Source organism: Phocoena phocoena, chromosome 2, assembly GCF_963924675.1.
Source record: "Phocoena phocoena chromosome 2, mPhoPho1.1, whole genome shotgun sequence".
Taxonomy (NCBI): domain Eukaryota; kingdom Metazoa; phylum Chordata; class Mammalia; order Artiodactyla; family Phocoenidae; genus Phocoena; species Phocoena phocoena.
The window spans coordinates 34,536,585-34,563,616 of NC_089220.1; the positions used below are offsets into that span (position 1 = coordinate 34,536,585).

Below are 27,032 nucleotides of genomic sequence, written 5' to 3' on the forward strand. Positions count from 1 at the left end.
ACAGAGGGAAAGGTTGGAACTGTTAGTTTTTAATCATAATTTGGTTATTTAACCCTTCTGTGTTTTCACAAAGACTAGGGTAAGTGTTTCTGATGGTTATTCCCAGAGTATTCTGTACTCCTGCTGATAAATCATAGCACTTATTATACTTTATTATAATTTATAGTTGCCTGTTTTATCTGTTTGTAAAGCCAAGAACAATGTTATTTGCTCACCACTGCTTTCCCAGAACCAGGCAAAGACTTATCTAATAGATTAATAACCCTGTTGGGGAGGCAAGGATTACCAGCTTCATCATAGACAAAAAGCTCAGAGAAGTTGAGCAAGTTGCTTAATGCAGTGTAGTAATTAAGTAGAGAAGTCAGCATCTGAATCCAGGTCGCCTATTATCAAGTCAAGTGATCTTTCTAGTGCTCATCTTTTAAGACTGTATTGTATTTCCGATGTAAAGAAAACATATTCGCACATATATTTCTACACATGACAGATTGCATGCCTAATCTGAAACATGGAAGGGGGATTTCTATGGGGTTTGGCTAACAGTAATATGTACTAAATTATAAATATCCCATCCAAGATGCAGTAACAATAACAATGTCAAACTCAACTTGTGTTCTAATCTTGTGCTAGATATCATTCCTGGGATGTCTTATACATATATTAGATTGAAAACATTCAAAACCAAAATGTATTAACCACTCTCCTTTGCTTTTTCTCTTTTATTCCTTAGTATAGTTAATAACATCATTTACCCATATCTCAAATTAGAAACCTGACTTTCTTTTTGATTTCTTCTCTGCCCTAAATTTTTATGCTATAAAATTAAAATAAAGAATTCATCTAGAACAGATTAATGTCCTAAAACCTACATCCTTGAAATTTGACTCGGCAGGCAAAGGCAAAAAAAAAAAAGTCATTATTTAAAATAAAAAAGAATTGATATCTGAAGTTGGATTTTGAAGTCACTGAATTAGGTTATTTATGTACTAATGAAGTTTTAGTCTGAGAGTTCTTGATTGGTGAATACTACCTGTAAGGTGGTCATTTCTGCTGAATATAATTCTCAAAACCTCCACCTGGCAAAAAACCTTTTGTTTTGTTTTATTCATCTTTCATGTCCCTGGTGAAATGTTACTCCTTAGAGCGGCCTTCTCTGATCATCTCATCTAAGTGAGGTTTCCCTCCTTTTATTTTCTATCACTACACTTTTTTACTTCTCCTTAGTGTGAATTTCAATGTATCATTATTAAGTTACTGTAAAAGTATATTTATTATAATTTAAAGTTATTTTAAATAAATTTATTTTAAAAATACCTATTTACTTCAATATACCATTGACTAAACTGTAAACTCCATGAGGGCAGAGATTATATCTGTCACTGATATAAAAGTACATATAAAAGCATCTAGTTTGCATTCAATTAAGCAGTCTTATAATTTGAGACTTTTAATAGGAGGATTAATTTGATTATCTTCACTTCTTTTTAAAATATAAGTATTCAAACTAATTTTTCTATTATATTACTATTCTGATTCAACCGTAAAAGTTTAATTTTAAAATTACAACAAAGCAATAATTTTATCTTTGAGATTACATTCTGGTGCTGGTAAAAATTATTTAAAAGAAATAGAATCTTATTCCTAGACAAAAATGCAGAAAAAAATTCCTGAAAAAAAAGATATTCAAGTATTCTGTTTTATTTGAATTTACTGTCAATGTGAGCAGCTAAGTGTTAACTATGGAAAAAATATCAAGACAAGCAACTTCCTCCCCTAAAATTCTGCAATAAGCAAATTAACTTAATGTAGAAATTTGGAGTGATTTTTAAAACTGTATTTAATATTCTCTTTGCAATTAAGATGTAATTGCAGAGTTTTAAAAAGGCTCAAGAACTACTATGTATAATTAAACTTAGCTTAAAATATTTATGTACACAGTATATCACTACGAAAAAAATACCGTGTCTTAGATAATTCTGTATTCCCATCATTAAGGTCTTAATATTTGGTGAATGAGTAAACTTTTATACTGGACTTAACATTTAGCTTTAATTATTCCCAGACTTTATAAATGAGTACAACTTATACTGTTGGAATTTAATGAAGTCAAATAAATTATTTTGTTTTAAAAATTTATAAGATATGGATGAGATTCTTCTATCCAATTTATGTCTTGAGAACTCCATGTTTTCATTCAGTTGAAGATGTAGCTGACTGGCACCCCATGTATAAATGTATAACATACATTTTATATCTAGAATGTTTTTATAGTTTTTCTTTATTAAAGATTTAGGACATCAATTTTTTTAAACTATAAAATTAATATCAGCTATTTTTGACACAAGTCTAAAAACGATATACAACAGTTAACACTCTGAAGACTTTGCTGAAAAGGTTGTACCATGGAATGTAAAAACAACTGCACTACACATATCAAGAATTGCTTGAGATTACTTCTAGTTAAATTCAATGATAACATTCATAAAACTCATAGAAAAGCTGGAATTGAGGAAGATAGCTATATAAGTCCTTAAATCTGATGACAGTGAAAAAGCCACAGTTTGAAAAATTACCTAGAGAGCCCTGAAATAAATTTACTGTATAGCCTGATATCTAACATCATATCCTATTAAATAAGAAGGAATGTTACTGTTAAGCTTTTGATGCCAATAGTGGATCCATCCCATAGAAAACTTGAAAGCACAAATGACTAACTTTGCCAGGAAAGAGATATTCCAGGAAAAAGCATCACAGTCATAATTAGGTTTGCTTCTCAATTTTTCACATACATGAAGATGTCAGGTAGCAAATAAATGTCTAATCCTCCCCCCACCCCCTTACATGATTCAGTACTTGGGAAAAATTATAAAAATAAATACTAAGACACTTCCTCCCTCCCCCAAAGGTTGGCATTAAAACTTTCTTTCTAATCAATTTAGATTTGTTTCCAAATATTAGGCAGCAACATTCCAAGTTGAATATGTTTGAAAAAATTTGGAATGATACTAGAGCAGGGAGCTACCCCTGCCTGGACAAGTTAAAAAAAAATCCCTTTGGTGATATTATTTTATTTTGTTAATCTTTCTGTTTATTGGCCAGAAACACATTCATCCTCTGCATAAATAACTTTACTTCTATACTAATAAGTATGCTAAAAAGTAATAAGTCTACAACAAAGAAACAGGAGCTACACAAAGTAATACCGATCGCTGTGAGGTGGTAGGCATTTTGAATGAAATTTCTATTGCTCTATTGTTGGCCTAATATGACAATCTGTGAAACATTAGGTGGTAATTATGTTATAGTCCATTAATTTTTCATCATATTATCTTGCATGCAATCCAATCTTGACAAGCGGAGGGAAATATTGGTTGGTTAGTTTTCCCAGATTCACATAGCAGAGCAGGTGTAAGGTGCCAAGCAACTGTACTTACTTTTGGTGTTGGGCAGGAAGCTGTAGATAGGCGAGATGTAGCCTGAGCACGAGGAGATTCTGAAGGAGTAGTGCTGAGGGAGGCTGTGTCTCGTGGGAGCACCTGAACGCCACGAGAAATGATGGAGTCTGGAATCTGGACAAGAGGAACAAGTATGGTTTAATATGCTGAAAATACCAACAACATGTAAAATCAATACCCACATCAAACATTTTTTGAGGGGGGCATTCTTTGCTGCTAAGCTCTCAGATATTTGGTCTCACTCACTGTTACGTATGAATGCATCCAACAATTTGGGATAGGGTAGAAACCTTCAGATTTAAAATATTTTCCTTGGCCAAATAATATTTCACCAAAGCTTTTTTTATGAGGCAGTACAGAATTGTAGTGAGAAGTAAAGTGTTTGGCATTCACATACTGGCTCTGCCACTTAATAGTTATTTAATTCCTAGATATTTTCCATTTCCCTTTCAGATTCATTCTCTACCCTTCTTCACTCTCTCTGCTTGAAGCTAACCTGTACAGATACAATCAATAAGCTATTTTGTGCTCTCTGGTTTCTAGCTGGGCTCAGCTAATAGGAGCCACTGTCAGGAAACTGAAGAGTTGTAGGAGAGTAAGGTCTGACATTTATTCCCCTGGCTCCTTCTCTACCAGGTCACTGCAGGTTGGCTAAGATCACAGCCCCTATCAGATGACCCTTGCCTTCGGCTCTTTTCTGGATTCCAATAGCAGCTCCCTCCCTTGCCCCATTAGGACTAGGAGTATTAATGATTCCCACTATTACTAGTCCCAGGGTGCTGCATCATGTTTTGTTGCTTTCCCTAAAATCTGCCCAAGCTTTTGTAAATATCATAGTCCTTTATTAAACTCTTTTCAATTATCCATTTAAGTATGCTGTGACTTTGCTGGGATACTGATGGATATACTTTTTTAATTTGCCATTTCCTTTACCTAAAAAATGTAGATAATGATAGCATTTACCTCACCAGATTATTGCTGAGGGTTAAATAAGATAATGTATATAAATTATATAACACTTACAAGTAGTTAGTACTTAAGAAATGTTGGCAATTGCTAGTTATTATATTATACCTATCAATAGGGTAAAGACTGATGTAACTGAATATTACTACTGTAAAAACATATAAATGTAAGGACAAATAATGTGGATTATTAAAAAAATATTAATATTTATGTTGATTATAAAATTTATTATAATTTGGGGCTATGCATAATTTAGTTCATGTTCTAGGCTAGTACTAGTGAGTGTAGGTCTTCTAATCTCAAAATGAGAACTTGACTACTTTCAAGCAATTATCATTCAATCAACAAATATTACTTACTATGTGAAAAGAAGAAAACAGCAGCTAGATTTTGTGACTAGAAAGGTGCTCTCTATCTTACACACCATCTCTTTCTCACAAACGACATATTATTTTCATAAATGCTCTTTTATTTAGTTTCCATACCTACATCCTCAATACCAAAGGTACTTCCACCATTTCAGGGCTTAACAATTTATGTGATTTATGAACAATAACCCCATAACTAGGATGAAAAGCAATGGGAATTCTGAGAAGAAAAACAGCTCCATTTGCTAGTATATTTGAATAGTGAATTGCAATAAATATTTTAAAGAAATGTAAGTAGTCTAATTTAGAAGAGCTATATGTTGTCACTTATGTCTAATATAAAAGGCCATGTATTGGAAAGAAAAAGGTCAAACGCCCCTATTATATTTCACATAATACCACGTTTCTCTCTTTCACAGAAATTACCCATACTTATACTATACTTATATGTATGCTAGTTTGATCAATGTCTATCTCCCACACCAGAATGCATTGTCATGATGATGGAACTGTGTTTTTGCTACTACTGTACATCCAGTACCTAATGAAGCATCTGCACAAAGTAGTATACATGTATAATATATATTTCCAGACTTACACACACACACACACACACACACACACACACACACACAGTCTTCATCCCCCCAAGAAACAAAAGAGTAGGATATTTGAGGGAGAAGGTAACTTTAAATTGTGAGGTACATACTTTTGGGTTACTAGCCTGGAAATACAGAATTAACTATTGGAAATATGAGACTGGAGCTCAGGAAAAAGTTAGGGATTGGATATATACTTTGGGAATTATCACTGAAGGTGGTAGTTTCAGTCATGCAAATATTTCAGGTCACCCAAGGAGGGCATGTAAAAGAACAAACGATGACGGTTCAAAATTCTAGGTGATATCCATATTAAGGGGCTAACAGAAGAAAAGGAATTAGGGAAAAAAAAAAGCCCTGTAAATGGTATGATGATACAACCCTGTTTTCCTTGAATAATCTGGGTTTATATCTATTATCCTGACTTTATTAAATAACACATCTTCTCACTTTCAGAAGTGTTTCAGTTTGGAAGATAAATTATTTGGTCTTCCTATCTTTAAGAAACAGAGACAAAAGAGGAAAATTAAGACAGAGTGAACATAAGGGAAGAGAAAAGAGAAGAAAGATGCTATAAAAGATGTTACAAAATATCAACTATTGGGGAGAACAGGAGTAAGGTGAGAGTTGAAAAGATGCCATTAGATCTAGCAATTAAAGAAGATACAAGTAAAGTAAAAAGAACAGAAACGAGTTGAGGAAGCAAGTGGGGATGACAAACCAGGGTAATTGGTGGAAAAAAAAGAGAGACATTCACTAATATTCTTTTCTTTGGTGCTTGGAATGAAGATCTATCTAATGAGAAAAATGGGAAGTAAAAGTGGGAAAGATAACTCTAGGAGAGTCATAAAAATCTGGAAAAATGCATTGATGACTGAAGCATGGAGGATAACTAAGGCATTGGCAAAGGAAATATCAACCATCATTGAGAATCCAGTTAATACTGGCAACCATAAATTTCCAATTTCATTAGGTAATATAGTGTAGAAATAAAATTTCACCCATCTCAAAAAAGAAAGTTATGCTACAGACAGAGACTTAGAAATTATTTGCAGAGATAAGATTGTGGAAGCTACAGAAATAGATGAGACCTGAAAGACAAAGACCATATGGAAAGAATACAGCAAAACAGAAAAAGGAGAAAGAAACAGACATTAAAGAACAAGATAGAGGTGGTCATTAGTAACCTAAAAGAAAGCTATTATTTGATGAAGATAGATACCTCAATATAGGTGGTAAAGAAAAAAGTTGGAGGAAAAGGATGCAGTGAATATGGATAACTCTGTTGTACAGTGTTTGTAATGTTTCCTTTTTGGAGATATTATGAACAATTCTTGTTCATGTACCATAATTCCCACATGCATTAATTCTAGGATATATATACTCAGAAACAGAATTGCTGGTTGTAGGGTGTGAATACTTTCTTTTACAAATTCCCAAATTGGTTAAGTCAATTTATATGTCTATCAAAAGAAAATGGTGACAATTCCTCTTACTCCAGTATTTAGCTCTACCTAGTATTGTCAGTATTATTAATTCTTCTTCAAATGGGATACTAAAAATATCTTAATGTGTTTTTTAAAAGTCTTTATTGAATTTGTTACAAGATTGCTTCTGTTTTATGTTTTGATATTTTGGATGCGAGGCACGTGGGATCTTAGCTCCCTGACCAGGGATCAAACCCACGTTCCCTGCATTGGAAGGTGAAGTCTTAACCACTGGACTGCCAGGGAAGTCCCCTTAATGTGGTTTTAATTTCTTTTCCCATCATTGTTAATGAGAGTAAATACCTTTTCATGTTTATCAGCTATTTAGATGTTCTCTTTTGTAAAGTCCCTATTCAATTTGCCCTATTTTTCCCTTATTAAGTCATTCATTTTTTATTGAATTGTTACATTTCTGTATCTATTCTGGATAACAAGTCCTTTATCAGTTTTATATGGTGTAAATATCTATTCCTAATATGTAGCGTGCCTTCTTTATCATGTATTGTGATGAACAGAATATTTTAATTTTAATTTAGTTAGCTCTATCAATATTTTCCTTTATAGTTAAGTGGTTTTTGCGTCTTAAAAGGAATACTTTCTGAGTGACATCAGTAGAAAGGTAGAGTAGGTAATGTCAACAGTCCACACCTCTACTAAAGAAATGAATAAACTAACAAAATCTGTCAGAATCAACTTTATCAGAAATCTAAAAACTAATCAAGTTTACAGCAGCCAGGTGAATGCTTAATCAAAATCCCCCCACAAAACCCCCCAATTGATCCCCTACTACATAGCTCAGTGATGGCCTTGAAGACACAGCCCACATGTCTGGTAAAAGTTCTGAATACTGAAGGGAAACAAACCTTATTCTCAAGGGTTGTGGCTGTTTCAACATGTCTGGTAGCTCATTGAAGGATACCCTCAAAGGGCTTTCCTTTATTTTCCCTATCTTGGAACACTCCCATGGCTCAGGCAACTAACTGGAGGGGAGGTTATCCAAATATTTAAAGTCAAACATATTAGCCACTGCTGTCTGGGCAGTGGATAACAGGTGGAATGAGTAACAGATTAACTTAAAAACCTGGGAGGAAAGGCCATGTAATGAGATGCTTTCAGGCATAAGAGCTTTGAAAAGCTCCCAGATATTCCTGAGTTCCAGGAGGTCATGATTATGCCCAAGGCAATGCACATACTTAGAAGACTTCACCTAATGTTTCACCTTCTGCTGAACTAAAGATTTTGCACAAGTAGGAAGTGAAGATTAGGCAGAGTAGTAAACTGCCTGGCTGAGTGTTGAAGGCATGCTCCAATATATAAAAAGAGCTCATCTGCAAAGAATGGGAGATTTTCCTTTTCTGTATATTTATATTTTCCAGGCATTTAAGGAAATTATGTCAAATCACTAGCTGACTACGAAGCTAATGGAACAGAAACTTCAGTGGCCACACACAACAAAGAAGAACAGACTTGACAAAAGTAGTTCAGATATTTGTAGTGAGGTGGATGGACCTAGAGACTGTCATACAGAGTGAAGTAAGTCAGAAAGAGAAAAACCAATACTGTACGCTAACACATATATATGGAAGAGAAAAAAAAAAAGAAAATGGTCAGAAGAACCTAGGGGCAAGACGGGAATAAAGATGCAGACCTACTAGAGAATGGACTTGAGGATACGGGGAGAGGGAAGGGTAAGCTGGGACAAAGTGAGAAAGTGGCATGGACATATATACACTACCAAGTGTAAAATAGATAGCTAGTGGGAAGCAGATGCACAGCACAGGGAGATCAGCTCAGTCCTTTGTGACCACCTAGAGGGGTGGGATAGGAAGGTTGGGAGGGAGGGAGATGCAAGAGGGAAGAGATATGGGGACATATGTGTATGTATAACTGATTCACTTTGTTATAAAGCAGAAAATGACACACCATTGTAAAGCAATTATACTCCAAGAAAAATGTTAAAAAAAAAAAAGTAGTTCAGAAAAGTTAATCAACAAACAACAACAATTATAACAAGCAGTAATAACATACCCTGGGGACGGGAGAGAATTTGATTTCCAGTGTTGCTACTAGAAATGTTCAAAGGGCCCAGTTTTCAACAAAAAAATTATATGGTATGCAAAGAAACAAGAAAGTATGACCCATGTATAGGAAAAAAAAATAAAAAGAAGAAATAGAAACTGTTCTTGAGAAAGTCCTGACACTGGGCTGACTAGAAAAAGCTTTTAAATTAACTAATTGAAATATATTCAAAAAGCTAAAAGCAACCATGGAAAAGCACTAAACAAAGCATGATAATGATGTATCATTAATAGGGAATATCAATAAAGAGGTAGAAATCATAAAAAGAAACCAAGTAGGAATTCTAAAGTTGAAAAGTATAACTAAAATAAAAAATTCACTACAAGCGTTCAGTACAAGATTTGAGCAAGCAGAAGAAAGAATCAATGAACTGAGGAGCAGAAATAAATAAAGAATAAAGAAAAATGAACAGGGTTTAAGAAACATGTGGGAAAACAATAAATGTACCAAGATATGCATAATGGGAATCCCACGTAGAAGAGAGAAACAGGCAGAGAAAATATTTGAAGAAATAATGCCTGAAAACTTTCAAATTAGATGAAATACATGAATCTACACATCCAAGAAACTCAACAACCCCAAGATGGATAAACTCAAAGAGATCTACAACTAGATATATAATCAAATTATTGAAAGTGAAAGGAGAGAATCCTGAAAGCAGCAAGAGAAAAGCAACTCAAGGGATCCTCAATAAGAATTGTAGCTGATTTTTCAACAGAAAGCAAAGGGGCTGGTTGGCAGTGGGAAGACACTCAAAAATGCTGAAAGAAAAATAATCTGTCAACGATAATTTTTCTGTCTGGTAAAACTACACTTCAAGAACGAAGGAGAAATCAATACATTCTCAGATAAACGAAAACTGAGAGAGTTCAGTGCTAGAAGACCTGCCTGACAAGAAATGCTAAAGGGATTCCTTTAGGCTGAAATGAAAGGACACTAGACAGTAATTTGGAATTCATGTAAAGAAACAAACAACACTGGTACTCTACATAGGTAAACATAAAAGTCACTATTAATGTATATTTTGGGTCATGAATCTGTATTTTTCCTATATAATTTAAAAAGAAAACTACATAAAAGACTAATTATATATCTGTGTTGATGGGCACACAATGTATACATATATAATTTGTTAAAATAAGAATAAAAGTGAGGGAGATAGTGAAAAGTTGTTGCATAATATTTAAACTAACTTGGTATTAAGACTAGATTGTGACAAATTAAGATGTTAACTGTAACCTTCACAGCAATCTCTAAGGAAATAATGAAAAAATATTTGGTAAAAGAAATGAGAGAAAAAACAAAATGGTACACTAGAAAATATCTATTAATCAAAAAAGAAGGAAGTAATGGAGGAAATGAGGAACAAGAACAACAACAAAAGACACTGAAAAAAAACAGTGAACTGGAAGAAATCTTACCTTATCTGTAATTACATTAAATATAAGTGGATTAAACTACTCAATTAAAAGGCAAAGACTGGCAGAATAGATTAAACCCCCCTCAAAAAAAAAAAAAACAAAACAAACCCATGATCCAAGTATATACTTTAGATCCAAAGACACATATTGGTTGAAGGTGAAAAACTGGAAAAAATATTTTATGCAAACAGTAATTGAAAGAGAGCTGGAGAGGACGAGGGGAAGATGGTGGAAGAGTAAGACGCAGAGATCACCTTCCTCCCGACAGATACACCAGAAATACATCTACACGTGGAACAACTCCTACAGAACACCTACTGAACGCTGGCAGAAGACCTCAGACCTCCCAAAAGGCAAGAAACTCCCCACGTACCTGGGTAGGTCAAAAGAAAAAAGAATAAACAGAGACAAAAGGATAGGGACAGGACCTGCACCAGTGGAAGGGAGCTGTGAAAGAGGAAAGGTTTCCACACACTAGGAAGCCCCTTTGCCGGTGGAGACTGCAGGTGGCGGAGGGGGAAAGAACCGAGGAGGAGAGAACAACAACAGGGGTACGGAGGGCAAAGCGGAGAGATCCTCCCGCACAGAGGATCGGTGCCGACCGGCACTCACCAGCCCGAGAGGCTTGTCTGCTCACCTGCCAGGGAAGACGGGGCTGGGAGCGGAAGCTTGGGCTTTGGATGGAGCACAGGAGAGGACTGGGGCTGGCGGCCTGAACACAGCCTGCAGGGGGTTAGTGTACCACGGCTAGCCGGGAGGGAGTCCAGGGGAAAGTCTGGACCTGCCGAAGAGGCAAGAGACGTTTTCTTCCCTCTTTGTTTCCTGGTGCGTGAGGAGAGAGGATTAAGAGCACTGCTTAAAGGAGCTCCAGAGACGGGCGCGAGCCACGGCCAAAAGCGTGGACCCCAGAGACAGGCATGAGACGCTAAGGCTGCTGCTGCCACCACCAAGAAGCCTGTGTGAGAGCACAGGTCACTATTCACTATCCTTACGGGGAGTCTGTGCAGCTCGCCACTGCCAGTATCCTGGGATCCAGGGACAACATCCCCAGGAGAACACAGAGCGCCTCAGGCTGGTGCAACGTCATGCTGGCCTCTGCCGCTGCAGGCTCACCCTGCACTCCGTGCCCCTCCCAACCCCCGGCCAGAGTGAGCCAGAGCCCACGAATCAGCGGCTACTTTAACCCCGTCCTGTCTGAGGGAAAAACAGATGCGCTTTCGTGACCTACACGCAGAGGCAGGGCCAAATCCAAAGCTGAGCCCCTGGGAGCTGTGAGAACAAAGAAGAGAAAGGGAAACCTCTTCTAGCAGCCTCAGAAGCAGCGGATTAAAGCTCCACAATCAACTTGATGTACCCTGCATCTGTGGGATACATGAATAGACAACAAATCATCCCAAATTGAGGAGGTTGACGTTGAGAGCAAGATTTATGATTTTTTCCCCTTTTCCCCTTTTTGTGAGTGTGTATGTGTATTCTTCGGTGTGAGATTTTGTCTGTATAGCTTTGCTTCCACCATTTGTCCTAGGGTTCTATCCATCCGTTTTGTTTTTCTTAATAATTATTTTTTTATTTTAATAACTTTATTTTACTTTATCTTCTTTTCTTTCTTTCTTTCTTTCCTTCCTTTCCTCCTTTAGACAATGAATCATCCGAAATTGACGACGTGGACTTTGAGAGCAAGATTTATGATTTTTTCCGCTTTTCCTCTTTTTGTGAGTGTGTATGTGTATGCTTCTGTGTGATATTTTGTCTGTATAGCTTTGCTTCCACCATTTGTCCTAGGGTTCTATCCGTCTGTTTTTTTTTTCTTAATAATTGTTTTTTATTTTAATAACTTTATTATATTTTATGTTACTTTATTTTACTTTATCTTCTTTCTGTTTTTACCTTCTTTCCATCCTTCCTTCCTTGTTCCCTCCCTCCATTCTTTCTACTTCTACTAATTCTTTCTTTGTACTTTTTCTAGCTTTTATTCTGAACCGTGTGGATGAAAGGCTCTCGGTGCTGCAGCCAGGAGTCAGTGCTGTGCCTCTGAGGTGGGAGAGCCAACTTCAGGACACTGGTCCACAAGAGACCTCCCAGCTCCACATAATATCAAATGGTGAAAATCTCTCAGAGATCTCCATCTCAACACCAGCAACCAACTTCACTCAACGACCAGCAAGCTACAGTGCTGGACATCCTATGCCAAACAACTAGCAAGACAGGAACACAACCCCACCCATTAGCAGAGAAGCTGCCTAAAACCATAATAAGTCCACAGACACCCCAAAACACCACCAGACGTGGACCTACCCACCAGAAAGACAAGATCCAGCCTCATCAACGAGAACACAGGCACTAGTCCCCTCCATCGGGTAGCCTACACAACCCACTGAACCAACCTTAGCTACTGGGGACAGACACTAAAAACAATGGGAACTACGAACTGCAGCCTGCAAAAAGGAGACCTCAAACACAGTAAGATAAGCAAAATGAGTAGACAGAAAAACACATAGCAGATGAAGGAGCAAGATAAAAACCCACCAGACCTAACAAATGAAGAGGAAATAGGCAGTCTACCTGAAAAAGAATTCAGAATAATGATAGTAAAGATCATCCAAAATCTTGGAAATAGAATAGATAAAATGCAAGAAACATTTAACAAGGACCTAGAAGATCTAAAGATGAAACAAACAACGATGAACAACACAATAAATGAAATTAAAAATACTCTAGATGGGATCAATAGCAAAATACCTGAGGAAGAAGAACGGATAAGTGACCTGGAAGATAAAATAGTGGAAATAACTACCGCAGAGCAGAATAAGGAAGAAAGAATGAAAACAACTCAGGACAGTCTCAGAGACCTCTGGGACAACATTAAACATACCAACATTCAAATTACAGGGATTCCAGAAGAAGAACAGAAAAAGAAAGGGACTGAGAAAATATTTGAAGAGATTATAGTTTCAAACTTCCCTAATATGGGAAAAGAAATAGTTAATCAAGTCCAGAAAGCACAAAGAGTCCTGTACAGGAGAAATCCAAGGAGAAATACGCCACGACACATATTAATCAAACTGTCAAAAATTAAATACAAAGAAAACACATTAAAAGCAGCAAGGGAAAAACAACAAATAACACACAAGGGAATCCCCATAAGGTTAACAGCTGATCTTTCAGCAGAAACTCTGCAAGCCAGAAGGGACTGGCAGGACATATTTAAAGTGATGAAGGAGAAAAACCCACAACCATGATTACTCTACCCAGCAAGGATCTCATTCAGATTTAATGGAGAAATTAAAAACTTTACAAACAAAAGCTGAGAGAGTTCAGCACCACCAAACCAGCTTTACAACAACTGCTAAAGGAACTTCTCTAGGCAAGAAACACAAGAGAAGGAAAAGACCTACAATAATGAACCCAAAACAATTAAGAAGATGGGAATAGGAACACACATATCGATAATTACCTTAAATATAAATGGACTAAATGCTCCTACCATACCAAAAGACACAGATTGGCTGAATGGATACAAAAACAAGACCCATATATATGCTGTCTACAAGAGACCCACTTCAGACCTAGAGACACATACAGACTGAAAGTAAGGGTATGGAAAAAGATATTCCATGAAAATGGTAACCAAAAGATATCTGGAGTAGCAATTCTCATATCAGACAAAATAGACTTTAAAATAAAGACTATTAGAAGAGACAAAGAAGGACACTACATAATGATCAAGGGATCGATCCAAGAATAAGATATAACAATTGTAAATATTTATGCACCCAACATAGGAGCACCTCAATACATAAGGCAAATACTAACAGCCATAAAAGGCGAAATCGACAGTAACATTCATAGTAGGGGACTTTAACACCCCACTTTCACTAATAAACAGATCATCCAAAATGAAAATAAATAAGGAAACACAAGCTTTAAATGATACATTAAACAAGATGGACTTAATTGATATTTATAGGACATCCCATCCAAAAACAACAGAATAAACATTTTTCTCAAGTGCTCATGGAACATTCTCCAGGATAGATCGTATCTTGGGTCACAAAACAAGCCTTGGTAAATTTAAGAAAATTGAAATAGTATCAAGTATCTTTTCCGACCACAACGTTATGAGACTAGATATCAATTACAGGAAAAGATCTGTAAAACATAAAAACTCATGGAGGCTAAACAATACCCTACTTAATAACGAAGTGATCACTGAAGAAATCAGAGAGGAAGTCAAAAAATACCTAGAAACAAATGACAGTGGAGACACGACAACCCAAAACCTATGGGATGCAGTAAAAGCAGTTCTAAGAGGGAAGTTTATAGCAATACAATCCTACGTTAAGAAACAGGAAACATCTCGAATAAACAACCTAACCTTGCACCTAAAGCAATTAGAGAAAGAACAAAATACCCCCAAAGTTAGCAGAAGGAAAGAAATCACAAATATCAGATCAGAAGTAAATGAAAAACAAATGAAGAAACGATAGCAAAGATCAATAAAACTAAAAGCTGGTTATTTGAGAAGATAAACAAAATTGATAAACCATTAGCCAGACTCATCAAGAAAAAGAGGGAGAAGACTCAAATCAATAGAATTAGAAATGAAAAAGGAGAGGTAACAACTGACACTGCAGAAATACAAAAGATCAAGAGAGATTACTACAAGCAATTCTATGCCAATAAAATGGACAACCTGGAAGAAATGGACAAATTCTTAGAAATGCACAACCTACCAAGACTGAATCAGGAAGAAATAGAAAATATGAACACACTGATCACAAGCACTGAAATCGAAACTGTGATTAAAAATCTTCCAACAAACAAAAGCCCAGGACCAGATAGCTTCACAGGCGAATTCTATCAAACATTTAGAGAAGACCTATCCTTCTCAAACTCTTCCAGAATATAGCAGAGGGAGGAACACTCCCAAACGCATTCTACAAGGCCACCATCACCTTGATACCAAAACCAGACAAGGATGCCACAAAGAAAGAAAACTACAGGCCAATATCACTGATGAACATAGATGCAAAAATCCTCAACAAAATGCTAGCAAACAGAATCCAACAGCACATTAAAAGGATCACACACCATGATCAAGTGGGGTATATTCCAAGAATGCAAGGATTCTTCAATATACGGAAATCTATCAATGTGATAAACCATATTAACAAATTGAAGGAGAAAAACCATATGATCATCTCAATAGATGCAGAGAAAGCTTTTGACAAAATTCAACACCCATTTATGATAAAAACCCTGCAGAAAGTAGGCATAGAGGGAACTTTCCTCAACATAATAAAGGCCATATATGACAAACCCACAGTCAACATCGTCCTCAATGGTGAAAAACTGAAAGCATTTCCACTAAGATCAGGAACAAGACAAGGTTGCCCACTCTCACCACTCTTATTCAACGTAGTTTTGGCAGTTTTAGCCACAGCAATCAGAGAAGAAAAGGAAATAAAAGGAATCCATATCAGAAAAGAAGTAAAGCTGTCACTGTTTGCAGATGACATAATATTATACATAGAGAATCCTAAAGATGCTACCAGAAAACTACTAGAGCTAATCAATGAATTTGGTAAAGTAGCAGGATACAAAATTAATGCACAGAAATCTCTGGCATTCCTATACACTAATGATGAAAAATCTGAAAGTGAAATCAAGAAAACACTCCCATTTACCACTGCAACAAAAAGAATAGAATATCCAGGAATAAACCTACCTACGGAGACAAAAGGCCTGTATGCAGAAAATTATAAGACACTGATGAAAGAAATTAAAGATGATACAAATAGATGGACAGATATACCATGTTCTTGGATTGGAAGAATCAACATTGTGAAAATGACTCTACTGCCCAAAGCAATCTACAGATTCAATGCAATCCCTATCAAACTACCAATGGCATTTTTCACAGAACTAGAACAAAAAATTTCACAATTTGTATGGAAACACAAAAGACCCCGAATAGCCAAAGCAATCTTGAGAACGAAAAACGGAGCTGGAGGAATCAGGCTCCCTGACTTCAGACTATACTACAAAGCTACAGTAATCAAGACAGTATGGAACTGGCACAAGAACCGAAAGACAGATCAATGGAACAGGATAGAAAGCCCAGAGTTAAACCCACGCACATATGGTCACCTTATCTTTGATAAAGGAGGCAGGAATTTACAGTGGAGAAAGGACAGCCTCTTCAATAAGTGGTGCTGGGAAAACTGGACAGGTGCTTGTAAAAGTATGAGATTAGATCACTCCCTAACACCATACACAAAAATAAGCTCAAAATGGATTAAAGACCTAAATGTAAGGCCAGAAACTTTCAAACTCTTAGAGGAAAACATAGGCAGAACACAAATCACAGCAAAATCCTTTTTGACCCACCTCCTAGAGAAACAGAAATAAAAACAAAAATAAACAAATGGGCCCTAATGAAACTTCAAAGCTTTTGCACAGCAAAGGAAACCATAAAGAAGATCAAAAGACATCCCTGAGAATGGGAGAAAATATGTGCAAATGAAGCAACTGACAAAGGATTAATCTCCAAAATTTATAAGCAGCTCATGCAGGTCAATAACAAAAAGAAAAAACAACCCAATCCAAAAATGGGCAGAAGACCTAAACAGACATTTCTCCAAAGAAGATATAAAGACTGCCAACACATGAAAGAATGCTCAACATCATCAATCATTAGAGAAATGCAAATCAAAACTACAATGAGATATCAGCTCACACCAGTCAGAATGGCCATCATCAAAAAATCTAGAAACAATAATTGCTGGAGAGGTTATGGAGAAAAGGGAACACTCTTGCACTGCTAGTTGGAATGTGAATTGGTACAGCCACTATGGAGAACAGTATGGAGGTTCCTTAAAAAACTACAAATAGAACTACCATATGACCCAGCAATCCTACTACTGGGCATATACCCTGAGAAAACCATAATTCAAAAAGAGTCATGTACCAAAATGTTCATTGCAGCTCTATTTACAATAGCCCGGAGATGGAAACAACCTAAGTGTCCATCATCGGATGAATGGATAAAGAAGATGTGACACATATATACAATGGAATATTACTCAGCCATAAAAAGAAACGAAATTGAGCTATTTGTAATGAGGTGGATAGACCTAGAGTCTGTCATACAGAGTGAAGTACGTCAGAAATAGAAAAACAAATACCGTATGCTGACGCATATATACGGACTTTTTTTTTTTTTTTTTTTTTTGCGGTACACGGGCCTCTCACTGCTGTGGCCTCTTCTGCTGTGGAGCACAGGCTCTGGATGCGCAGGCCCAGCAGCCAAGGCTCACGGCCCAGCCACTCCGCAGCATGTGGGATCCTCCCGGAGCGGGGCACGAACCCGTGTCCCCTGCATCGGCAGGCGGACTCCCAACCACTGCGCCACCAGGGAAGCCCTATATATGGAATTTAAGAAAAAAAAAATGCCATGAAGAACCTAGGGGTAAGACAGGAATAAAGACACAGACCTACTAGAGAATGGACTTGAGGATATGCGGAGGGGGAACGGTAAGATGCGACAAAGCGCGAGAGAGGCATGGATATATATACACTACCAAACGTAAGGTAGATAGCTAGTGGGAAGCAGCCACATAGCATAGGGAGGTCAGCTCGGTGCTTTGTGACTTCCTGGAGTGGTGGGATAGGGAGGGTGGGAGGGAGGGAGATGCAAAAGGGAAGAGATATGGGAACATATGTATATGTATAACTGATTCACTTTGTTATAAAGCAGAAAGTAACACACCATTGTAAAGTAATTATACACCAATAAAAATGTAATAAATAAATAAAAAAGAAAGAGAGCTGGAATAGCTATAATAATATTAGATGAAATGGACTGTAAGGCAAAAACTGTCCAAAGAGACAAAGACCTCAGATAATGACAAAAAGGTCAATTCATCAGAAGACAAAACAGTTATAAACACTTATCCAGAGCCCCAAAATATATAAAACAAAACCCAACAGTATTAAAGAGAGAAAAAAAAATTTTAACAATAAAATTGGCAGACTTCAATGCTCTCAGCACTTTCAATAATGGCTAGAATAGCCAGTAAGAAGATCAACAAGTAAAACAGAAGATTTGAACAAGAGTATAAACCAATCAGACCTAGTAACCATATAGAAAACAATCTACCTATCAGGTAGATTGTTCCATGTTCTCAAGTGAACATGGAACATTCTACAGGATAGACCAAATGTCAAGGCCACAAAATAAGTCTCACTAAAATACTGAAGTCATACAATGTTTCTTCTCCGACCATAATGGAAGAAAAGTAGAAATCAATATAGAAGTAAACTGACAAATTTACAAATATGTGGAAATTAGACACATTCTTAAACAACCAATGAGTCAAGGAAAAAATCACAATAGAAATTAGAAAATACTTTGATATGAATGAAAATGAAAACACAACACACCAAAACTTATGGGATAGAGCAACAGGAATGCTCAGAGGAAAATGTATAAGAAAAGCAAACTAACCTCCCAAAAAAGAGGAGGAAGGAGTAATATAGATTCCAGTGGAGATAAATGAAATAGAGAACAGAAAAACACTGAAAGGATCAACAAAACCCAAATTGGTTCTTTGAAAATATCAACAGCATTGGCCAACTTTTAGCTAGACTGACCAAGAAAAAAAAAGATAAAACTCAAATTACTAAAATCACTAATGAAGTGGGAACATTATTATTGATCTCACAGAAATAAAAAAGATTGTAAGGGGAATGCTATGAACAATTATATGCCAACAAATGAGGTAACCTAGAGGAAACAGACAAGTTCTTAGAAACACAAAAACTATCAAAACTGATTCAAGAAGAAATAGAAAATCTGGAATAGACAAATAACAAGTAAAAAGACTGAATCAGTAATTAGAAAAAAGCTTCCAACAAGGAAAAGCTCAGAACCAGATTGCTTCATCAAAGAATTCTGTCAAATGTTTAAAGAAGAATTAAATAATTCTAAATAATAAATCCTTCACAAACTCTTCCAGAAAATGGAAGAGAAGGCTTCCTAAACTTATTTTATGGGGCCAGTATTACCCTGATACCAAAGACAAATTAAGATGACACAGGAAAGGAATATTACAAACCAATATCCTTTATGAATATAGATGTTTGGCAAACATCCTAAATAAAGTACTATAAAACTTAACTAACAGCATATTAAAAGGATTATATACTATGACCAAGTGGGATTTATTCCATTAATGTAAGAGTGGTTCAACATAATAAATATAATCAAAGTGTAATACAATGCATTAATAGAATGAAGAAAAAATCCACATGATCCCAGAATCCAAATGATGTAGAAAAAGCATCTGACAAAATAGAACACCTTTTCATGAGAAAAACACTCAGAAAACTAGGAATAGAAGACAACTTTAAACCTGATAAAGGGCATCTATAAACCCCACAGCTAACGTTCTACTTAATGAAAGACTGAAAGCTTACTTTAAGATCAGGATCAAGGATGTCTGCACTCATCACTTCTTTTCAACACTGTACTAGAAGTTCTAGGGAAATTAGGCAGGAAAAAGCAAGAAGAGGCATCCGAATTGGAAAGGAAGAAGTAAAACAATCTCTATTCACAGATGACACAATTTTTTTTTTCCACAGAAAGAAATATTTGAACTAATAAATTCAGCAAAGTTGCAGGACATATGAGGAACACACCAAAATCAGTTGTATTTGTATACACTAACACTGAAAATTTAAAGAAAGAAAATTAAGAAAGCATTTCCATTTACAACAGAATCAAAAAGAATAAAATATTAAGGAATTGGGCTTCCCTGGTGGCACAGTGGTTGAGAATCTGCCTGCTAATGCAGGGGACACAGGTTCGAGCCCTGGTCTGGGAGGATCCCATATGCCGCAAAGCGACTAGGCCCGTGAGCCACGACTACTGAGCCTGCACGTCTGGAGCCTGTGCTTCGCAACAGGAGAGGCCGCGATAGTGAGAGGCCCACACACCGCAATGAAGAGTGGCCCCGGCTCGCCACAACTGGAGACAGCCCTTGCACAGAAAAGAAGACCCAACATAGCAAATAAATAAATAAATAAATAATAAATTACTAAACTCCTACTGCCAACATCTTCTTAAAAAAAAATATTAAGGAATAAATTTCCTCCATAAAAAGACATAAATAGGGCTTCCCCGGTGGTGCAGTGGTTAAGAATCCGCCTGCCAGTGCAGGGGACATGGGTTTGAGCCCTGGTCTGGGAAGATCCCACATGCTACGGAGCAACTAAGCCCATGTGCCAAAACTACTGAGCCTGTGCTCTAGATCCTGCAAGCCACAACTACTGAGCCTACGTGCCACAACTACTGAAGCCCGCTCGCCTAGAGCCCATGCTCTGCAACAAGAGAAGCCACTGCAATGAGAAGCCTGTGCACTGCAACAAATAGTCATCCCCGCTCACCACAACTAGAGAAAGTCCACACACAGCAAAGAAGACCAAACGTAGCCAAAAATAAATAAATAAAATAAATAAATTTATTTTAAAAAGACATAAATAAATGGAAAGACATATATTGTTAAGGTAGCAATACTACACAGAGGGAATTACAGATTCAATACAATCTCTATCAAATTCCAACAAACTAACACAACATTGTAAAGCAACTATACCCCAATAAAAAAATAAATTTAAAAATATCACGAAAACTGGAAATAAAATTCTAATAGAATTTTTTGCAGAAATAGAAAAGTCCATCCTAAAATTCATATGGAATCTCAGTGGACTCCACATAGACAAAACAATCTTGAAAAACAAAGTTGGAAAATTCACACTTGCCAATTTCAAAACTTACTTCAAAGGTGCAGTAATCAAAACAGTGTAATACTGCCATAAGGATAGACATATAGATCAATGGGATAGAATTGGAAGTCCAGAAATAAACCCTCTTATTCTTTTATGGTTAAGTGATTTCTGACAAAGGTGCCAAGACAATAGGAAAGAATAATCTTTTCAACAAATTGTGTCAGAACAACTGGATATCCACATTTAAAAAATGAAGTTCTCGGGCTTCCCTGGTGGCGCAGTGGTTGAGAGTCTGTCTGCCGATGCAGGGGACACAGGTTCGAGCCCTGGTCCGGGAAGATCCCACATGCCGCGGAGCAACTGGGCCCGTGAGCCACAACTACTGAGCCTGTGCGTCTGGAGCCTGTGCTCCGCAGCAAGAGAGGCCGCGACAGTGAGAGGCCCATGCACCGTGATGAAGAGTGGCCCCCGCTTGCCACAAGTAGAGAAAGCCCGTGCACAGAAACGAAGACCCAACACAGCCAAAAAAAAAAAAAAAAAAAAAAAAAAATGAAGTTCTACCCTTTCCTCACATGATATACAAAAATTATCTCAAAATGGATCAACGACCTAAATGTAAGAGCTAAAAATTATAAAATTCTCAGAAGAAAACAGAGGGATAAATATTCTTTACCTTGGATTTGGTAATTGATACTTAGATATGATACCAAAAGCATAAGGAACAAAAGAAAATTTAGACAAACTGGACTTCATCAAATTTAAAAACTTTTGTACATCACAGGATTATCAAGAAAGGTTGAAAAGACAACCAATAGAATGGGAGAAAATATAGCAAATCATATATCTGATAATGGTTTAGTATCCAGAATATATAAGGAATACTTACAACAGAACAACAAAAGATGAATCCATTTAAAAATAACACAAAACACCTAATTTTAAGAAATGAGGTAAAAGACTTGAATAGACATTTCTCTGAAGAAGATATACAAATGGTCAACAAGCAACATGAAAAGATGTTCATTATCATCAGTCATTAAGGGAAATGCAAATCAAAACCACAGTGAGACACTTCACACTCACTCAATGGCTGTAATTTTTTTAAAAAAGGAAAATAAATGTTGTTGAGTATGTAGAGAAACTGGAAACCTCATACATTTCTGTTAGGTATGTAAAATGGGGCAGTTCTGTGGAAACAATTTGGCAGTTCCTCACAAAGTTAAACACAGAATTATTATATTACTTAACGGTTCTATCCTAGGTGTATATCCAAGAGAATCAAAAACTGGTGTTCAAACAAACGCTTGTACACAGATGTTGATAGCAGCATTATTTTAATAATGAAAACGTGGAAACAACCTAAATGTCTATCAACTGATCAGTGGCTAAACAAAAGGCATGACATCTATACAACGAAATATTTTACAGCCATAAAATGGAGTACTGATGTCTGCTACAACACAGATGAACCTTGAAAACATGATGTGAAGTGAAAGAAACTAGACAAAAAAAGCCACATATTGTATGATTCCACTCATATGTAATGTCCAGAGTAGGCAAATACATAACCAGTAAGTTGATAGGGGATGGGAGGTGGGGGTATGGGGAGTGACTACTTACTGGGTGTGGTATTTTTTGAGGGGTGATGAAATATTCTGGAATTAGAGGTGATGCTTGCACAATATTGTAGAAGTACTAAAAGTCACTGAACTGTACACCTAAACATGTTGAATTTTATGTGACTTTTACTTCAATTATATATTTTAAAAGAAATCTTTCCCTAATCCAGCCCAATGAAAATTTTGTCCTATATAAATCTGTGAAAGCTTTATAGTTTTGTCTTTCATACTTAGGTCTCTAAAAAATTTAGAACTTTTTTGGGGATACTGTATGGGATACGCGAATCAATTTCATTTTTTCATAAGGACTGCCTGTTGTCCCAGCATCATTTATTGAAAAAAGAACTTCACTAATCTGTAGTACAAACTCTGTCATATACCAAGTGTCCATATGTGTTGGCATTTTTTAGGCTTCTATTCTGTTCCATTGATCTAAGTGTTAATTCTTGCACCAATAATGCACTTTATATCATTTTAAGTCTTGGTATTTATAGAGCAGATCTTATCACTCTGTTCTTTTTCTTATTCATGAGTATCTTGGTTATTTTTGGTCCTTTGCATTTCCATTCTGTATAAATTTTAGAAGCAGCTTGTCAAGTTTCTCTCTCCCTCTCTTAATTAAATACATACACAAACACACACACACCACATACAAACTGTTAGGATTTCATTTACTACGCTTGTACAGAAAAGGATAATAGTTTTAAAGGATACCCCTCTAATTTACTGAAAAGTGTTTACTTCTGGGGGGTGTGTGAAAGCAAATGAGAATGAGATGAGAGGGTGGTTCAAGCGGATGTTAATCTTATCCACGTTTATTTTTATTTTTTAATAAAAAGAATGTACTCATGTATTATTGTACAATAAAAAAAATTTTAGTGATGAAAACTATGGAAGGGATTGTTACAAAAATTAAGGAGTGATCAATGTACTCAAGAGCCTGAGAGAAGTCAAAAATATGAGCATAATGTCTTGTATACAGTTGATAATTAATAATTTATTCTTTGATAATAAAGAAGCAGAAGCAGCCACCAACTCTGAGAATTACAAGCTCTCTTTGAGATAGAAGGAATGGAACAAAGTATTAACTCAGAAAAAGTTTAATCAGAAAGGATAGTTGTTTAGCCTTGGTGATCTTTATTTTAATATAATAAGCAAGAGGAGAGAATAGGGGAAATGAGGAGATGAAAAAAGGTAAAAGTCTGAAAACTGCAATTCATTAACGTATATAAAGGAGTCAATAAGAGATGAATGAAAGGCTTGCTAAGTAGTGAGGTTCTAGAGCAAGCAGAATTTGTAGTGGGTAAGTCAGCACAAATAAGGAGGAGAAATGCCAAATAACTTCCAAAAGAAATAGCATTCCTACTTTTAGAGCACTAATCTGTATTATATTATGCAACTGAGAAGATAGGGAAGACAATTTATTTCAGCTGATCTCAAACTCTCTAAGGATATGCACTGTAATTTCAACTGTGAATTATTAAACAACAGAATTTTCCTCGTAAGGGAAATTATAACTGGAATACATATTTTCTTAGGAACTGTGCTGATTCTTTCTAGTTATGTAGCTATTCTGTCCGAAAGCTACTTAGACTGATTAGGCAAACACTTCTAAAAGAAGAAATGGAGAATTATATTATCAAAATTAGAATACATAGCCAAAGTATCATTTCCCTTTATAAACTCTGTCTTTTGAAATACCAGTAAGAATACCAATGAAGTAAACATACAACTTTGTATTTGAAGCTAGAGAAATTCTTTAGTCGGCATACATTTCCTCTTTGAAGCACTATTTTTACCACTTAATATTTTTTTGTTTTGAAAAAATATTTAAACTTACAGAAAAGTTGCAAGACTAATACAACAGAAGATCTGTTATTTGGATTTAATTTTGGGTAGCTAGTGAGCAGATTGATAATAATTGAAGTGAGTCTCCCAAAACAGCCATGCATGAAGGAGTATGGCTTCCACGGCAACAATTCGCCAGTCCCCATTGTAAGGCTTTTGCAGTCCTTGTCAGCCTGATGGTTAGCTCTATCAAGTGAACCCTTTCCTGGTAACGTCTCTATTTAGAGACCTTTAAGGTAGGTTGCACTCTCTTAAAAATCCTACTATACATACAATTGTGCAACATAGGATCTGAACTAATAATAAAAATAGATTACATATGAATGCCTAAATGGGTTCTTTCAGAAAAAAAAATATATATCATGTGTCTTCCCAGAGCTTCTAATACTAATCAGAACACCAATTAAAGTGTTATGATTAAGTGTTATAAAAATTTACTAAAGAACAAAAGTATCAAACCAGAGTATCCTGAGTTCACTAAGGTATTTGACAAGTCATATATTTGACGAGAATTTTAAAAGTTCTTGGAACAAGATAGACAAAGTGCGTTTTGATGGGCTAGAAGAGAAACATATATTAGGTAGTTAAGCACTTAACCAGTACAGTTTCTGGTAGTATGTGAAATAGCCTATCCTAAAAAAATGTTCCATCAGTGACTTGAATGACTTGACTAACATACTTGCAGGTAACAGCACTAGAAAAGACAGGTAAAATACCAAATGTCTGACATAGATTTAAAAAAAGGTCTCCTTGGGGTAGACTGATCAGTTAAATGCAAAAAAATGAAATTAAACAAGAAAATGTGAAGACCTGGATTTAGATTAAAATCAATGGTATAAAAAATCCACAAGAATTTATGATTTATATTTATAAAGAAAAGCCACACTTTATGATTTTGCCTAGACAGAGAACTTATGAGGCTTGACTATAACAGATCTTTTAAAATAAACATAAAAATTTAAATATTCATATGAGTTTGTTTCTTAACAACAACTGTTTATACTTACTAAAATCATTTGGGATTTTTGTTGTTCTCAATGGTAGTAATCAGAGTTCTTATTATTCCATATAAATTTGCCTTCCAGGAAAATAAAAAGGTAAAACCTTGCTGATACCTGCATTCCAGTATCAATTTCTGATGGTGTATCTGTCTAAAACACTTAGAATAGTGTCTGCTACATAATTATTTAAAGCTATCTATCAATATTATCATTATTACTATAGCTGCTTAATACATTTGCTTACTATAGGGAGAGAATATGCTGATTATTTGTCTATCTCATGCAAAAGTCCTTGTACGTAATGGGGATTGCTAAATATATTTTGGTTTTTTTATATCTGTCTTGTGAACTTAGTTGGATGATGCATTGTAGTTTTTCATAAAACATATTAAACAAATATTCATACAGTGTATACTATGTGCCAAACTGTGTTGGATGTTGGATAAATCATATAAACTAACAGAGGTGATCCTTGTCTCATAGACGTTATAGTCTACATATATAGAACTCAAACACATGAATAAGTATATAATTGTAAATTGTGGTAAGTGCTATAAAGGAAAAGAACAAGGTGTTATGAGAGAGAATAGCTCTGAGAAAAATTTAGATTGGAGGAGAAGATTAGTGAAGTCTTTCTGTGATAAAGAGACACTGAAACTGGAACAGAAAAAATAAACAGAAGTTAGCCAGGTAAAGAGTGGGGTCAAGAGCTTTTAGGTAGTGGAAACAGCATGTGCTCAGAGCCAAGAAAAAGCTGGATGTAAACTTAGTGAGCAAAGGGGAGAGGGAGAGAGTTGGTAAGGGAAGGGCCTAGAACCAGATCATGTAGAATCTAGTAGAACAGAAACTATCTGATGCCAAAGCTCATGTTGTTAAAGCACAATGCATACTATTTCCCAGATTTGAAAAAGGTCTACGTAGTTTAATACAGTTTCCTACTTATTTTATTGATAATAATAGCAATCATTGTGAAAAACTTATAAGAACATATACTTATTGGCCCAAATAGTGATTACTACAGGTTTACTACACATGCATACAAAATCAGTCCACAGTACTAAAAGGTTAATGCTAGGAAAAAACAACTGGCATCCTAATAACTCAATCCCTACATTAACAACTATAGTAGTGATATAAAAACTTCTCGGTTCTTTCAATTAAAATTTTGAGAAAGTCAAACATTACTAAAGATAACATAACCTTCTAAAAAATCCTGCTACATGTCACCCATATGAGTAGGAGCAAATAAACAAGAATAAAAAAGCACATTAAGCACATGGACATCTTGAACAGAAATTTTATTTTATTCTGTAAACATCCATGCATTATTGTATTCCTTTCATATGCCAGGAAAAATTGTGAAAGACTTTGAAATGGACAAAAATATTCTTAGGTGTC

General features: G+C 35.8%; 1 protein-coding gene across 8 annotated transcripts in view; it reads right to left on the reverse strand.

Moving 5' to 3' along the window:
• Window positions 1–27,032, reverse strand: part of GPHN (gephyrin) — a 624,681-nt gene that overhangs the window by 230,733 nt on the left and 366,916 nt on the right. For all 8 annotated transcript variants that reach the window (XM_065872421.1, XM_065872425.1, XM_065872422.1 and 5 more), the window contains one exon: window positions 3,435–3,569. In XM_065872421.1, the coding sequence (XP_065728493.1) occupies window positions 3,435–3,569 (135 nt within the window). The remainder of the gene's footprint in view (window positions 1–3,434; window positions 3,570–27,032) is intronic.